Source organism: Lactuca virosa, chromosome 1 (genome assembly GCF_052849685.1).
Source record: "Lactuca virosa cultivar CGN04683 chromosome 1, Lactuca_virosa_CGN04683_v6, whole genome shotgun sequence".
NCBI lineage: Eukaryota > Viridiplantae > Streptophyta > Magnoliopsida > Asterales > Asteraceae > Lactuca > Lactuca virosa.
In genome coordinates this window covers 207,629,237-207,645,785 of record NC_136426.1, presented here as the reverse complement: position 1 = coordinate 207,645,785, position 16,549 = coordinate 207,629,237, and the positions used below count along the sequence as shown (strand labels likewise).

The 16,549-nt window shown below is 36.7% G+C and overlaps 3 protein-coding genes across 3 annotated transcripts; 2 read left to right on the top strand and 1 right to left on the bottom strand.

Annotated features, from left to right (window-relative positions):
• Window positions 1-1,075: 1,075 nt before the first annotated feature.
• On the bottom strand, window positions 1,076-2,142 carry LOC145126840 (uncharacterized). Its single transcript, XM_079062128.1, has 3 exons — window positions 1,893-2,142; window positions 1,598-1,800; window positions 1,076-1,411 (listed from the first exon to the last, which is right to left on the bottom strand). The coding sequence occupies exons 1-3, from the start codon at window positions 2,140-2,142 to the stop codon at window positions 1,076-1,078; spliced, it is 789 nt and encodes a 262-aa protein (XP_078918254.1).
• A 4,479-nt stretch (window positions 2,143-6,621) lies between these two features.
• On the top strand, window positions 6,622-14,714 carry LOC145164126 (disease resistance protein RPP2B-like). Its single transcript, XM_079082854.1, has 8 exons — window positions 6,622-6,794; window positions 7,970-8,692; window positions 9,749-10,892; window positions 10,993-11,316; window positions 11,401-12,291; window positions 12,377-12,974; window positions 13,109-13,174; window positions 13,615-14,714. Exons 3-7 carry the CDS (start codon window positions 10,638-10,640, stop codon window positions 13,171-13,173), a joined length of 2,133 nt encoding a protein of 710 aa, XP_078938980.1. The 5' UTR covers window positions 6,622-6,794; window positions 7,970-8,692; window positions 9,749-10,637; the 3' UTR covers window position 13,174; window positions 13,615-14,714.
• LOC145126836 (disease resistance protein RPV1-like) lies at window positions 8,160-10,637 on the top strand. Its single transcript, XM_079062122.1, has 2 exons — window positions 8,160-8,692; window positions 9,749-10,637. The coding sequence occupies exons 1-2, from the start codon at window positions 8,160-8,162 to the stop codon at window positions 10,635-10,637; spliced, it is 1,422 nt and encodes a 473-aa protein (XP_078918248.1).
• Window positions 14,715-16,549: the final 1,835 nt, after the last annotated feature.

The following is a 16,549-nucleotide window of genomic DNA, read 5'->3' as shown; positions in this document are numbered from 1 at the left end:
AATGACATTTTTCATAATTCAAAACAAGGTTGGTCTCAATACATCTTTGCAAACTCTTTTTCAAATTACCCAAACATTCATGAAAAGAATTACCATAAACTGTGAAGTCATCCATAAAAACTTCAATGATTTCCTCAACATACTCTAAAAAAATACTTACCATGCACCGTTGAAAAGTGGCGGGAGCATTGCAAAGTCCAAAAGGCATTCACCTATATGCAAATGTTCCGAAGGGACATGTGAAAGTGGTTTTTTATTGATCCTCGGGTGCAACGGGTATTTGATGGAAACCAAAATACCCATCTAAGCAACAATAGTGAGTCTTTCCCGCTAACCTTTCCAACATTTGATCAATGAAGGGAAGTGGGAAATGGTCTTTTCGGGTTGAGGAATTGAGTCGTCTATAGTCTATGCAAACTCTCCACCCGTTTTGCACACGGGTGGGGTCTAATTCACCTTGATCATTCTTTGTAACAGTAATACCTGCCTTCTTAGGTACAACTTGGACCGGACTTACCCACTTTCTATCCGATATATGATAGATCATCCCCGCATTCAACAATTTCAGAATCTCTTTCTTCACAACCTCTGTCATTGGAAGGTTCAAACACCTTTGAGCTTCTCAGGAAGGCTTGTAATCTTCTTCCATAAGGATCTTGTGCATGCAAAGTGAAGGACTTAGACCTTTAATGTCGGTTATAGTCCACCCAATAGCTTCCTTATACTCCTTCAAGGTGGTGACAAACTCTTCTTCTTCTTTTGTTGATAACTTTGTGGAGATGATCACCAGTAAAGTCTCTTTCTCTCCAAGATACGCATACTTGAGATGCTCGGGTAAAGTTTTGAGTTCCAATTCCGGTGCCTGCACAATAGAAGGAACAAGTTTCTCATTAGGCATCGATAATTTCAGTTTTGGAACATCAAACCTCATTTTCTTCTTTTGGTCCATTCAAGATACAACTTCTAAAATCTCTTCATCAATTTTAAATTTCTTGGAAAGTTTTTCCACTCCATCCTTTTGAAGATTCCTGTCTAAAATAAGAGCTAGCACATCGAGATTAGACAAATCAAAACACTATTCGGTTAATGGTTCAATGACATTCACAAAATTCAAAGATGAAATATCACTTGGATATCTCATAGCATCATAGATATTGAAATTTATCACCTCTCCATCAAACTCCATGGACATTGTACCATCATAAACATCAATTTTTGTCCGGGCTGTTTTCAAAAAGGGTCTTCCTAGAAGAATTGAACTCAAATTTGGTGAGTCATCATCATCATCCATGTCAAGGACATAAAAGTCTGCTAGAAATACTAGTTCATTCACTTGGACTAACACATCTTCTAGCACACTTTTTGGATGTACCAAAGATCGATCAACCAATTGAATGATCACCCCAGTCTTCTTCAATATGCCAATATTTAATGTTTTAAAAATGGAATATGGCAAAACATTGATAGAAGCTCCAAGGTCTAGCATAGCCCGTGGAACATGAAGATTGCCTAACTTTCAAGGAACCATGAAAACACCCAGATCCTTACATTTTTGAGGTAGTCTTTTCTGTAACACTGCAAATACATTTTCACCTACCTTCACTCTTTCATTCCCTTTTAATCTTTTCTTAGATGTGCATAATTCCTTAAGGAATTTAGCATACCTAGGGACTTGTTTGATGACATCAATAAGATGAATCTTTACCTCAACCTTTCTGAACATCTCCATGATCTCATTGTCTTCCCTTTCACACTTTGACTTGCTTAACCTTGTGGGAAATGGTGGAGGAGTGACTTTTACTTCAATGGGAATTTGCTTTGAAGGTGCTTTTGACTTCTCTTCTTCTTTCTCTAACTCCATCTCTTCTTCTTCTTCTTCAATCTTTTTGGACCTTCATATTGTTTGTCATTTCTTAAAGTGATGGCACATGCACTATGCTTTGGATTCTTTTCTTTTTGTGCGGGTAGTTTGCCTTGTACCTCCAACTTACTCACAGAAGTGGCGAGTTGAGTCATTTGTTGCTCCAAAGTCTTGATACTCGCCTTGGTCTCATTTTGAAATGTTTGAGTACTTGTGGCTAAACTCTTGACAATGTCTTCCAAAGACATTCCTGATCCGCTTGAACTACTTCCTTGTTGCATGTTTTGAGGTTGGAATTAAGATTGATGAGGAGGTTGATTTTCCTGGAAATGTGGTTGATAGTTTTGTTGGTGATGCATTTGATTTTGAAATGGAGGTCTTGGTTGAAAAGATGGTGGCCTTGGCTGAAAATTGGCATTGGTTTGATGCCAATTTGGATTACTTATTGGCCGAAAGTTTCCTTGTTGTTGACTAGAAAATCCCATAGCTTGAACCGACTCTATATCTTCTTGTAACATCGGGCACATATCAGTGGGGTGTCCAACTTGGGTACAAATACCACATGGTCTGACTGCTCGTGGTTGCACACACTTGTCCTTAGCAAGCATCGTCACTAATTTAGTCAACTCAGAAAGTTGACTCTCAGTTTTTGGGGTAGAAATTTCTTTCACTCCTCTTGGTGCATCAATGTACCATTCTTCTTCTTGAGTTGTATGCTTGGACTCTTCTGCCATGTTTTTTTATAAGAATTCTGATTTATGTTGGAGTTTTATCAGCTACTAATCCAGCACTTGATGCATTGAGTAATCTCCTATCCCAAGATGACATTCCGTCACAAAAATATTGCAACAATTGATACTCTGAAATCCCATGTTTTGGACATCTTGAACACAATTTCTTGAACCGTTCCCAGTAAGTATGCAAGGCTTCCCTTTTTTGTTGCTTGATACCAATGATTTCCCTGCGTAAGGCTGAAGCTCTCATCTCTGGAAAATATTTGTCCAAAAACATTCTTGCAAGTTCATTCCATGATGTGACTGACCCCGGTGGTAAGTCATATAACTACTCTTTGGTTGAATCTTGTAAAGCAAAGGGGAATGCCCTTAACTTGATTTGATCTTCTGTAACTTCATGAGGCTTCATACCCATACAAACGACATGAAATTCCTTAAGGAATTTATGTGGGTCTTCATTCTCAAGACCGCGAGATGAAGGTAACAAGTGAATGAGTCCGGAATTGAGTTCAAAGTTTATTATTGCAGGATAATTGATGCATAATCGTTGTTGGGTAACATCTTGAGTAGCCCACTGTCTAAAGGTTTGTTCGGGTGGTGGATTTGGGGGATTTTGGTTTCCTCCATGGTTGTCTCCCATGGTAGGAGTAGGGATAAAGGTTTCAGATTCGGGTAAAGGTAAAGATGTGGTTGATGGATTTGATGAAGAAGCTACGGATTGTTGTTGTTTCTTTAAAAGTCTAGCTTTCTTCCTTCTTTACTTTGCATATTTTTCTATCTCCAAATCAACTGGTAAAGGTGTACTTGTACGAAAAGATCTTGGCATAAACAATTATTACTACCATGTCCCTGGCAACAGTGCCAATTTGTTAGGTGTGTCAAATCCAACAAATAAAGGGGGGAAAATAACTCTTTAAACACTACTACTTTGTACTAAAAATGTAATACAAGGTAAGTAGGGTCGATCCACAGAGACACGAGATAAGTGCTTATACCCTTTTTGCATAAGGTACAAATGAGATCACAAAAGCGGGGGGTTTAATTCAAGTAAAAGACTGAAATTTTGAGTAAACAATTGATCAAATAAAATAAAATTAAGATTTATAAAATACTCCAACTCTATGCAAGACTAATTAGCAATGTGATTCAAGGTATGAAATGATATTTGTTTAATTCTATCTAAGTTGGTACTTAGAAATGCTAATAAGCTCTAGCAATTCACATTCACCATTTTAATTAATTAAAATAAGTTCTTTAATTAATTCTAATCCAACCAATCTAGTTTAAACAAGTTCTTAGAATATGTGGAAAGATTGCATTATGCTTTGTGTGAATTTTACCAACAACATTTAATACTCCTCATAAGCTTGGACGTGCAAGAATGTGTGAATTTGATTTACACAGAATTATTCTAAGAAAATTCAATTTAGTGTTTGTTACTTGTTCTATATAACAAAACAATTACGGATTTTGTATAATAGATAACTTGAATGAATCAACCCTAACTCAATTGGCCAAAATGAACTAGAATTGAAACCAAACTTTCAATTAAAACAAAATCAATTTCACTAGATAGCATTTAAAACAAACACCAAGTCAAATGATTGAATTCACACACACAATAGTCAATATATGAAGTCGGAGAGTTAGGTTTCTAGCCACTCATGACTAGAACAAAACACAAACCTAGAAATTGAAATTAAAGTCTTACAAATTGACATCCAAATGAAATCCAAGTGTTTCCAAGTGACAATTGCCTTCAAAATGCTCCCTAAAATCGCCTCTAGAACTCACAAAATCGACTTAACTCTTTATGGAGCCGGTTGCACCCTTTTAGAAAGAAGAAAACTACTTTAAACTTACGACCACGTTTGCATGGCTCGTGTAAACACAAAGGTAAACTTTACACGGCCTTGTAAACACAAAAAGTACGTTGCACAATTTGGTCAGGCCTTCAAAGTACAATGCTCGAGAGTATGCGTTTACACGACCCATGTAAATACAAGGCTTTCATTTACACAGCCCGTGTAAATCTCTGAATGGCCAAAATCTTCATTTCATTGATATCTTCCTCCTCGGTGCTCCGCAAGTCCCAAAAATTCATCTACATCTCTTGTTCATCTCTTCACGTAAGATCCTACCTCCAAAAGTCCCTGAAATATCACAAAAGCGTGTGAATGAAATTGCCTCATGAAAAATCCCGAAGAGCATGCAAAATGCATGAGTTTAAACCTAAATGCAATGCACTTTTATGGAATAACACTACAAAATGGGTGCATAAAATGCACCTAACAATGGTAGAGAGTGGGGGCTGACTAAGGAAATGAAGAAAGAGACTAACATTATGCTTATATAGGGTACAACCCTAAAATTAGGGTTTTAAATCTGACCTTCGTATGCTCATCGTACCACTTCGTACACCCAATGTATAAGGGCTCGCACCCCGACCCAAACCTTGCACCTACGCTGCACGTACTCTACGGTATGCCTTGTGTAACCGGTTTCGCATCAGTACGCCCCACGTACCTCCCTGGTACGCCCCTCGTACCAAGGTTTTCCCCAAACCCTAATTCTTCCGAAAGCCATAAGTCTCTCGATACAACTCTAATTCTGACCATCTATAAATCCATAAAAATGTATCAAGACGCTCTACACTATTATCAATTCATACTCGCCATATGATATCCCGAACGAACATTCGCTTTCCATAAAAGTCCGAGCTGACAAATTACCAAAATGCCCTTAGATTCCAAAACACATACCGAATACCCGAACCATCCAAAATACCTTATCCAACCCCAACTAACTGAGTCCAAAACCTAACTCCCCGAGGATCCGAAGCCTGATAATACCCATAATACCCGGTCCTAATCACCATTCCCAACCTGGGAACAAATCGAAACAGGGCGTTACATCATGAATAGCATAATCATGGAAATCTTCATGACCATATGGTAAACAATGATGATTAACATAGTGTAAGGAATGGAAATAAAAGAAAACTCCAAACCCATGTTATGATTTTGTTATTTGTACTGAGCCTTATTGTTTTTGTTAAATCTTCGCCAAAATTGAGAGTGTTTACTAGTGGTATCCACTTATTGTTCATCTGTTCCTTACTCTTCTCCACTGGAAGTTCATCCCAACTCTAAATTTTCTGTCCAAACCCGGATTTCCCAAAGTCATTGTCCAACGGTGTATTATCTTATTATTCAAACATGATAAATAGCTTCATTCAACACCAACTAACACTTTTAGATATGTACTTTATTAAATCTCCGCCAAAATGTATGAAGCTAGGTAGTGGTGATGAGGTATGGGTGGAGTGACGGGAGGTAGTGGTGGCGGAGATGGGGTAAGTGTGGAGTGGGGCAATTTCTAATTTAATAATAAAGAAAGTAATAAAATAAAAGTCTAAAATACAAAAAAGATATGAAAAAGAAAAAAAAAAGCAAAAAAAGTCATTTTATAGAAATTTAACAGAACTATTGTTAGATTTAACTTCTTATGGACGATTGGTGAAATATCTACAAAACAAAAAGACCTAGTTTGTCCATTTTTTTTAAAGTCGGACTATATGTGCCTATTTTGCCTACCCAAAGAGATTATTTTTTTAATTTTCTCTTTTTTCTTTGAATGAAAATTGAAATGTACTTTGTTATAACATAAAGAAAAGGATCAAAAATGTAATTTACTTATTGTTTCCTCATATAATTTCGATATTAATCACTACGAGGACGAAAATATAATTTCATCAACTAAAAAACTACACTAAAATATAATTGATTGATTTTCTTTAGAATTAAAAATTATATAGATCAAAAATATAATTATCCATTGAAAACTATAAGGCCTATAATTATAGTGAATATATTTTCTTTTAGAACTAAAAACTAGACAAAAAAACAATATAATTCTCTAAAATAATAAGTAAAGGACTAAAAGCGTATTTAGGAAATTTCCCGGAAATAAAAAACGTAATTAGGCAATTTCCTAGAAATCAAAAGTCGAAGAGGCAATTTCCTGGAAATCAACAGGATACTATAATAAGAAAAAACCGAGAATCCTCTCTTTGACTGGCCGTTTACCTGAAGTCTTACCGCCGTTCGTTCTGTAATTTTCAGTCGTCTTCCTTTCTGCTAGCCGTTAGTTCGTCTGTATCCTCGCAGATTCAGATATATTTCTCCTCCTGTTAGCAGGTAACTATGAAAGCACATTTTATCTCTCATACTCTTACTCATCTGAACTGTTGAAGATTTCTGAATTGTTGAAGCTAGATTGTAAGACATCTCAGTTTTCGTGAAGTACTTTTGGGTGTTATATTCCAAAATTTGGATATTGCTAGAGCCGTGTCATATCCTAAATCAGTGAAGTCATGGTCTAATTATTTGTCAATTTAACACCTATGACTTTCTTCAGCGAAGCTTATGCTTCTTTTGTTCCATCCATAAGCAACTGATAAGATTACCAGAAGGGGAAACACGGCCTACTGAACAGTCATTGTTGTAGTTCTGCATTTAGTTGTCTTAGACAGGGGCCAATCTATGTATTTAACTGTTTATTAATTAGTGGGTGCCCACACTGATGTGATAATATAAAAAGTTGAATTTTGATTACTAAAAAATGAGAGATTTATCCAAAATGAAGGCAGACACCAGTAGATTAGGTCAGGTGCAATGTAAAGGTTTGGCTTTTGCATCAGACTAATAAAGATATTTGAAACAAGTAGGAACTTTTCTACTTTTTTTTTTGTCAATGTGGCTGGTCTTTTAAGGTTTTTCTTTGAAGCTTTTTAGACTTTATCTGATTTTCAGTTTTGGTCTGTTTGATTTCTATTTGTGGGACTTTGGTAAAGATACTTTTTGGATACAATACTGCTTTCAGATGCAATTATTTTGGACATTTTCTCCTTTGAAATTGAATGCTTAGAAATGGTGTGGCTTTGTTATTTCAAAAATATATCATTTAAAAAAAGCTCACTAATGCTGTTACTTGATCTTCTGATAAATAATTACAACATTGAAAAGCTTTTTCTTGCTAATTCTGGGATCTATAAACAATCATGTCAATAAACTTATTCTTTTTGGTTTTAATCACTTCAGTTTTTTATTTTAAAGATATAAGGTTCTATTGTTGAGGTTTAAATTGTTTGATGAGACTTAAGTTGCATAAGCTATTAATGTAAGCATATTAACTCACTTAGCCATATATATGCTGGTTGTTTCAGAAGCATATTTATTCAACATAAAAGTTCAAGGTGCATTTTTCTGGTTTATTAAACACTTCAGTTTATATTTTGAAGACTATAAGGTGTTATTTTTGAGGTTTAAATTGTTTGATGGCATACGGTATTAATAATTTTGATTTTATGTAGGCTGTAGAGACACTATGTATGGGATCATGAGATTGAGACACGAGTAAGGAAAGCGTAGGATCCAAATTAAAGCTTGGGAATACAATACTTACTTTCAGAGCTTATTGGGAGACACCCACATATAAGGAGAAACAAGAAATAAATACACAGAATTGTGGAAGCGTGAAGGGTCCTCAAACCATAACTCATAATGGTTGAACTCCATGAAGTTTCCGAAGGATCTTCATCTTCTCCATCGGCTCAAGCTCATAGATATGACGTATTTTTAAGTTTTAGAGGTGTTGACACTCGTAATAGTTTCACTAATCACCTTTATAATGCTCTCATGCATGCCAACATCACTACCTTCTTGGATGATGAAGAGATTGAAACAGGGGAAGATCTGAAACCTGAATTGGAGAGTGCGATTAAATCATCTAAGGCTTCTGTTATCGTGTTGTCCAGGAACTATGCTGCTTCCACATGGTGTCTTGATGAACTGGTTCTGATCCTTGAGCAACGTAAGACATCCAACCATATTGTAATCCCCATCTTTTATCATGTGGAGCCCACCAATGTCAGGAAGCAAAAAAGTAGTTTCGGAGATGCAATGGATATGCATAGACAGAAGATGTTGGCGGAAAGAAATCAAAATAGAAGACGTAAATGGGCTTACAAGATGGATCAATGGAAAAAAGCGCTTAGAGAAGTTGCTGATTTAAAAGGGAAGGATGCAAATGGAAGGTAACCACTTTCTTACCCATATTTCCATACTTCTTTAATATTGTTTAGTTAGTGCCTGAAAAGTCAATATCATCTTTTCCTTATGTATTTCAATACATATCTTCACAATCATCACATAGGCATATTTTTTATATATTTAAATTTGGATAAATCTTGTAGACATGCTTGAAGTTGAATCTATTTCATATATGGTAGTTTAACCATTCTGCTAATTTTAACAGATGTGTTGTGCATTTATTATTTTATCATAAATTAATTCATTTAGATGATCCGATTTAATGATTTTTATATGCTTTTAATTAATAAACTAAATATTAGTTTTTACTATATTTTATATCATTCTACCTTCGAATCTTATCATCTGTTATTAAGATAAATAAATGTTGTTGTAAGTAGTAAAGCTTAAGTTATAACTATTCACGGACATTTGGTTCTGATTCGTGCAATACCACAATACAATGATACTTAAGTTGATGGTTTTGTAAAAACCCAATGAAATTTGGTGGCCTGTTAATGAAATCTTATATTTTAGATAATAATTATGACCTTGCACATTAGAATAGAGGCTTATATGGTTAGAAGTGAAAATATAGTAGCCTTTATGATGTTGAAAACTTAATTAAATCTTGATACAGAATGGATCACATATCAACATATGGGTAAACATGCAGGGACCTAAATGTAATATCTTCCATTTTCTGTTTCAACCCTATCTAGAATCATCTTATGTTATTATATATAACCACAGTGAGAGGAGTAGTGGATCATGGAGAGTATTTTGCATATTTAGATAATGGTGTTAGCTTGGGCAGAGGGTCATCCCCTTGGAGAGCCGTTCTGATTAGGGCTGGAGGATAATCATTTGGATTTCCTTTCTGATTGTTTTGATCATTTGCTTTAGATTACTTTCAATTAATACAAAGGTCTCTTTTCAATTTCATTTACTGTTCCATTAGTTTATTTAGATTTCAAGTTATCAATTTTCATCAAATCTCCAATATGGCATGTTAGTTTTTTGGATTGTGTCTTTTAGTTCTTACTAAAATCAAATTCCAGGCTAGAGGTGGAGCTTATTGATGAAATTGTTAACGAAATCTTCCGTAAATTACGAATACCCTCAAGGTTTCCACTGCCACAAGTTATTGGGATGGACAATTCCATTAAATACGTCACTTCGTGGCTGAAAGATGCATCTTCACATACGACAGATGTACTCACTATATCGGGTCTGGGTGGGATCGGGAAGACATCCTTAGCCAAATATGTCTATGCGTTACATTTTCATGAATTTAACACAAGCAGTTTCATTGAAAATATCACTGGGAGATGTGATGAAAAATCTAATGGGATTCTTGATGTACAAAAACAACTCTATGATGACATATTAAAACGAAGTTCAGTTCAAGTTCATGATGTTTCTGCATACACCTCAATGATAGAGAATGCAGTAGCTCATAAAAAAGTGTTTCTAGTTCTAGATGATATTGGTAGTCTTGATCAATTAGATGCGCTACTTGGAAGCAAAGGTTTTCATCCCGGAACCAAAATAATGATTACAACAAAAAATGCATGCTTGGCAAAGAGTTGTGCACTTTTCAAAATGAACAGTAAACCTAAGTATGCGGAGCACAAGCTTGAAGGCTTATCTACTATTGAGTCACAAAAACTGTTGTGTTATCATGCATTTATGTGCAACGATCCCAAGGTAGGTTACGAAGAGGTGACAAAAAAGCTAGTGAAGTATTGTGAAGGACATCCAATGGCTCTTAAAGTTTTGGGTAGGTCTCTACACAATCGCGATGTACCTTACTGGGAGGGGTACATAGATGAGCTAAAGAAAGAAAACGGTCCCCCTGTAAGTAATGCACTGAGAATGAGCTTTGACTCTTTGCCATTCAAAAATGATAAGGACTTGTTTAAGCATATCACTTGTTTCTTTGTTTGAATGGATAAAGATGTTGCCGAAACAATATTAAAGGCATGTGATATAGAAACGAGATCCGGGATAATGAATCTTATTGACAGATGCCTTCTTAGTTACAGATGGAATTATGAACTGATGATTAACGAATTGATAATGCATCAGTTGGTTCAAGAGATGGGAAGATTCTTAATACGTGAAGAATCACCTGACAAGCCTGGGGAACGAAGTAGATTATGGTGTCATGAAGAGACATTCAAAGTGTTGAAACAAAAAAAGGTAATAGGTCATGTATACTTGTTCTGGTCATTTTGTATATATATATATATATATATATATATAAAATTCTAAAATATTTTTGCATACCCTTTCTATTTAGGGTACAGAAAATGTTCTAGGCCTCACCCTTGACATGAGAATGCTTGAAAAAGAGAAGTTACATGGATCACTTGAGTTGAAAACAGATGCATTGAGTAAGATGGATAAACTAATGCTGCTACAACTCAATTATGTGAAAATAATCGGATCATACAAGAATTTTCCAGAAGAATTAAGATGGTTGTGTATGCATGGGTTCACTTTGAAGTCTATACCTTCAGACTTACCAATGGAGAATTTGGTTGTTCTTGACCTGTCATATAGCAATATTGAATCATTTGGCATTTGTTGTAGCTATCCACAACGATTTCATAAGAGGCTAACGGTAGCTTATCTCCATTTATTACTTTTCTATGTCAAGTAGCTAGATAACTTCACTACTATTCTAACTTTTTTTTCTCAATTTCAGAAATGGATTGGATCGTTCTCAAAAGATAAATGGTTGCTTGGATCATTGAAGATTCTTAATTTAAGTTTCTGTGAACAACTTGGTAGTCTTGGTGGCTTTGACCACCTCCCTATACTTGAGAAGTTAATACTTAAAGGATGCATTGGTTTGCTTGATGTTTGTGAATCAATTGTGCAATGTCTTGAACTTGTTTTCGTTGATCTGAGCTACTGCAGGAAGCTTCAAAAGCTTCCAAGAATCATAGACATGTTAAAGAAGGTTGAAACGCTATTGCTGGTTGGTTGGAATCTTGGTGAATCTCGAATCGGGATTATAGATACAGACACAACAACCTGTTCATCTGCCGTTCCATGTACCGTTCTGGAGGCAATACCGAGTTATTCAAAGTTCTTTACAATTTATTTACCGAGATCTTTAGTAAGCTTGTCACTTGCCAATAACAGTTTGTCCACCGAATCCTTTCCCATGGACTTTAGTTGCCTATCCATGTTAAAGAAATTATATTTGGATGAGAATCCTATAGTTTCCCTTCCCAATTGTGTGAAAAACCTTCCTAGGCTTCAGATACTTAGCATGCGTGACTGTAATATGCTGACGTCAGTCGAGCATCCTCCACACACACTCATATATTTGGACCTTTGTTCTAGTAAGCCTATGCTGCAAAAAGTTGTATTTAATCCAGAAATGTCTCCACTTCAGCTGTTCTTAATAAACTGGGATAAGCTAGCACCTTCATCATTTGAGGTTGAAGGCATGGTGAAAATCCAACCAATGGCAGGTGTTGAGGAAAAGGTATTACGTAGTTTGGGCTGGACTAAGCCAGACTTGCTTAACGAAAGGCGTGTGGTAACCAGGACACTCTGGCAAGAAGATGAAAAAACAGAAATCCAGGTTTTCTTTAGATAATTATCTATCATTGTGTGAATAAGTATATATTATTAATGTAGCAATTAGTGAATATGGTTGTATTTGGCAGATGTATTATGAATTTGGAATATTCAGCACAATTTATAGAGGCGAAGAGATGCCGAGTTGGATTACAGATAGAAGAACGGGGCAATCAATATCATTTACCATTCCATCGTCTCCTAACAACCTCACAGGATTGAATTTTTGCTATGTGTTGACATCTCCATCTTTGTTTGTTCTCTTGCCAGTGATAAAAATTAGTAATATAACAAAGAACCGCACCTGGATATACCACCACTTCCTTGAAATGTTATTTCTCAGTAGTAATTGTTTCATGTTTTTAAGCCATTGGATGATTGGGATGAATGAGATGGAATGTGGTGACCATGTTACTATTACTATCCCGAGGGAGAGACCAGATGATTTTGCTTATACAAAGGAGTGTGGGGTGAGTCTTGTGTATGATGATGGAGAAGAAGAAGAAGAAGAAGAAGATGTGTTGGGTTATTACAAGTCATGGAATCATATCATCGGTCGAGATCTTACGGGGTTTCAGTTAACCACCGGGGAATACATCCTAAGCAAATATCGAATTTTGGTGTCTAACCTTGATCCGGATCAACGACGTTATGATTATCTTTGTGAAGAAGGCGCCAATTTCAAAGGTCGATGTCATTCTTATGTATTAGTTTTAATCTAAAGCCGATAATAATTAAATGATAGCGTTTTACTTATAAAGAATTCATGTACTCATTTTTTGCAATCATTGTCAAATCTTTAATCTATTTCTTTTCGTTAGATGAGCAACTGTACTTCAAAGCTTTATCTCAAAAGAAGTCTGACGTACCACAGGATGGCCTCTAAGGTACTTTTATATCCCAAAACCCTTTTTTCATCACATAAAATAAAATATGTTTTCACATAAATAAATAAATATATTTCCAGCTGGCAGTCAAGGCTAATCTTTAATCTATTTCTTTTCGTTGGTGTTGTTTTATCTCCTTTGCCAAAAATACAGAGCCAATTGCACAACAGGATTGATCACATGAATGACACCTATATTTTTGCTACTAAACTGACCTTATTGTATATATATTTCGTAAAAGGAAAGAGCAAGTTAAAAATTAACCTCTTGCATAAATTATCATCCAAAACACCATTGTATTGCCCCCCTTAATGCTGGTTCAAAATCACCATCCCCTGCCTTTTGCTCTGTTTTTATCTATAACTTGTGTCTTAAAAAACCCATCATCTGCCTCCCATATATTGTATCATAATAGTTGACATCCGATTTCTTTCATGAAGGGAATATGTCTGTAGAAATTCCTCTCAAGCTCCATACATATGCTTGATGTGCTTTAAACTGACAGAAACTTATCAAGATTCAAGGAAAAATTGGATTTGATAGCTTGTCAAAATAACCGGAAAGATGAATGTTATCATTTATGTTTGTATAGTGATTTTTGTGCTTGCAGAAAAATAAATAAATGCACAAGCGGATGTCTTAATATATCAAATATTTCCATGAATAATAAATTTTGATGGTTTTTATAGGCTTAATGTTAGGATCGAGACACTTAACACACGACTCTAAACACACACACAGCTCACGAAAAACAAGAACACAAGGATGAACACGAGGGATTTAACGTGGTTCGGTCCTTCTCTGACCTACGTCCACCGGTAACTAGGAGTTTATATTTCTTAGTGCTAATCTGCACTCACCCTTTGTTGCTTATTTTTACAATACAGATGAGACTCATATATAGAGTCTGAAGTAAACAATTGAACAAGAAAAGCAGCCATGAAACATGCATCCGGGAAATATGGATCACCTCTCCTTTTCCACCTTTTTGACTTGCTTTTCTTCCATGTTTTCTGCTATGTTTTCTGCCTTTTGACCAGCCCAATGGCTTCACACTCAACAATCTCACACTTGAAGCCACGAAACAATCTTCACCATAGCTTCAACTGTGTATCTGTATTTCTGTAAAAACTTTTGATCTTGACTCCTTCCTAGTTACCCTGGCCTTCTCTTCAATTTACCTGAAGGCTAGTTGAAGCTTCCGTTAGCTCCAACACATCAGTCATGACTAAGTCTGCCACTGACCTGTTCTCTGTCTCCACCTGCTCCCACTGAAATGAACTGCCCGATCCTGGAACATCTTGAGAACAAACGACACTCTCCATATGAAACAGATAATCTGGAGAGACTTTTACAGATGGAATACTGGTTCTCTTGACCTACTGTGTTCTGGGTATTCTAGCTGAAGCACAACCCTTGCTCCCACTGCTATGAATGCCCTTGACTGGTTTTTCTGAACCGTTCCAAACACATTCAACCTGAATCTGACCTGTGACTCTGGGTTTGCCATCTGCAAAGCAAACCTTCTTCTGTCCACGAGCCTCTATGAACCGGATTTTGTTTTTCTTCTGAACTGGGACGGTTACTCCCTCAGATGGTAATCTGACCATATATAATGAACCCTTCTTATGTCCACGAGCTATCACAAGATTTCCTTTGACAACCTTCCACTGCCCATTCCTGAACTTAACCTCGTGTCCCTGTTCATCCAACTGCCCAACAGAAATCAATTGTTTCTTCAGACTTGGAATTACTCGGACATCCTTCAAAGTCCATGGACCAACTGGAGTCTTCAAAACTAAGTCACATATGCTCGTCACATCAAGAACCTCATCGTACGCCAGTCTTACCTTACCAAAATCTCCTTCTTTTAGATTCTGCAGTGCTTCACGGCTGTGGGTAGCGTGAAATGAAGCACCCGAATCCATAACCCAGGAATCCACATTGCTCTCCACACTACAGATCAAAACATCATCATCTGAATGGTCTACTGCAGCGTTAACTTCTTTCTTGTCTTTTGGACATTGATTCCTGAAATGTCCAACCTCTTTACAGTTCCAACAAGTCACATCATTTCGAGTCCTCGACTGACTCCTTCTCCTGTTCCCGCTCCCACTACCTCTGTTATTTTTTCTACCTCTGACCGCATTCAATTGTTCACTTGATGATTCCCCGGAATTTCTTCGTCTGACGTCTTCGCCTAGAATTAAATCCCGAATTCCCTCAAAAGTGAGCTCTTTCGATCCTGAGGAACTAGTAACGGCTGTAACTGTTCCGGACCAACTGTCAGGTAATGATGATAACAGTAGTAAAGCTTGAACTTCGTCCTCAAATTTTATTCCCACTGACCCAAGTCTGGATAAAATTGAGTTCAAATTGTTGATGTGTACTGTAACTGAACTTCCTTCCCTCATCCTCGTGTTGACTAGCTCCTGAATCAGGAAGACTTTATTTGCTGCCGACGGCTTCTCGTACATATTAGACAATGCCTCCATGATTCCCTTTGCCGAGGTCTCCTTCAAAATGTTGAAGGCAACATCCTTTAACAACGTCAGTCTAATAAATGCCTTGGCCTTCTTATCCAAAATCTCCCAGTTTGCCTGTGTTATCGCCTCCGGTTTTTCACCTAAAACTGCGTCCAAGTCTTTCTACACGAGCAAATCTTCAATTTGCATCTTCCACCAACCAAAATCTTTCACATCAAACTTCTCAATTTGAAGCTTACTGTTTTCTGCCATTTTCTGAAAGATTAGGGGCTAAACTGCAATTTTCTGAAAGTTCAGGGGCTAAACTGCAATTTTCTGAAAGTTCAGGGGCTAAACTGCAATTTTTCAAATCTGCTACAGTGTTGCTACAGTGCCTGCTGACGTCACCGCTGACGTCGTGCTACAGTACTTGCTACAGTTCTGTTGACGTCACCGCTGACGTCGTGCTACAGTGTCGTCTTCTCCGGCGAAACTGGTTTTTCGGTAACTATTCCGGCAACCTTTGACCGGCGATTTGGACGTCTTCCGGTGGTCAAAAAATTCAGAAAAAAAATATTTTCGGAATCTTCGGAACGAGACCTTTCCAACGGTATACACCAAAATCGTTTTTGACGAAAATTTTTTTTGACCAAAAACTGAAAATCACCTTTTGGAGCTAAAACCTTGCTCTGATACCACTTGTTAGGATCGAGACACTTAACACACGACTCTAAACACACACACAGCTCACGAAAAACAAGAACACAAGGATGAACACGAGGGATTTAACGTGGTTCGGTCCTTCTCTGACCTACGTCCACCGGTAACTAGGAGTTTATATTTCTTGGTGCTAATCTGCACTCACTCTTTGTTGCTTATTTTTACAATACAGATGAGACTCATATATAGA

What these genes read in the sequence shown, in the direction of transcription:
- LOC145164126 (XM_079082854.1), top strand. Translation starts at nt 10,638, where the DNA reads ATGGATAAAGATGTTGCCGAAACAATATTAAAGGCATGTGATATAGAA. An exon ending in AAGTGTTGAAACAAAAAAAG is followed by an intron (nt 10,893 to 10,992) that starts GTAATAGGTCAT and finishes CTTTCTATTTAG; the next exon opens with GGTACAGAAAATGTTCTAGG. An exon ending in GATTTCATAAGAGGCTAACG is followed by an intron (nt 11,317 to 11,400) that starts GTAGCTTATCTC and finishes TCTCAATTTCAG; the next exon opens with AAATGGATTGGATCGTTCTC.
- LOC145126836 (XM_079062122.1), top strand. Translation starts at nt 8,160, where the DNA reads ATGGTTGAACTCCATGAAGTTTCCGAAGGATCTTCATCTTCTCCATCG. An exon ending in GGGAAGGATGCAAATGGAAG is followed by an intron (nt 8,693 to 9,748) that starts GTAACCACTTTC and finishes ATCAAATTCCAG; the next exon opens with GCTAGAGGTGGAGCTTATTG.
- LOC145126840 (XM_079062128.1), bottom strand. Translation starts at nt 2,142, where the DNA reads ATGCAACAAGGAAGTAGTTCAAGCGGATCAGGAATGTCTTTGGAAGAC. An exon ending in AAATGACAAACAATATGAAG is followed by an intron (nt 1,801 to 1,892) that starts GTCCAAAAAGAT and finishes TTCCCATTGAAG; the next exon opens with TAAAAGTCACTCCTCCACCA. An exon ending in AAGGGAATGAAAGAGTGAAG is followed by an intron (nt 1,412 to 1,597) that starts GTAGGTGAAAAT and finishes GGCATATTGAAG; the next exon opens with AAGACTGGGGTGATCATTCA.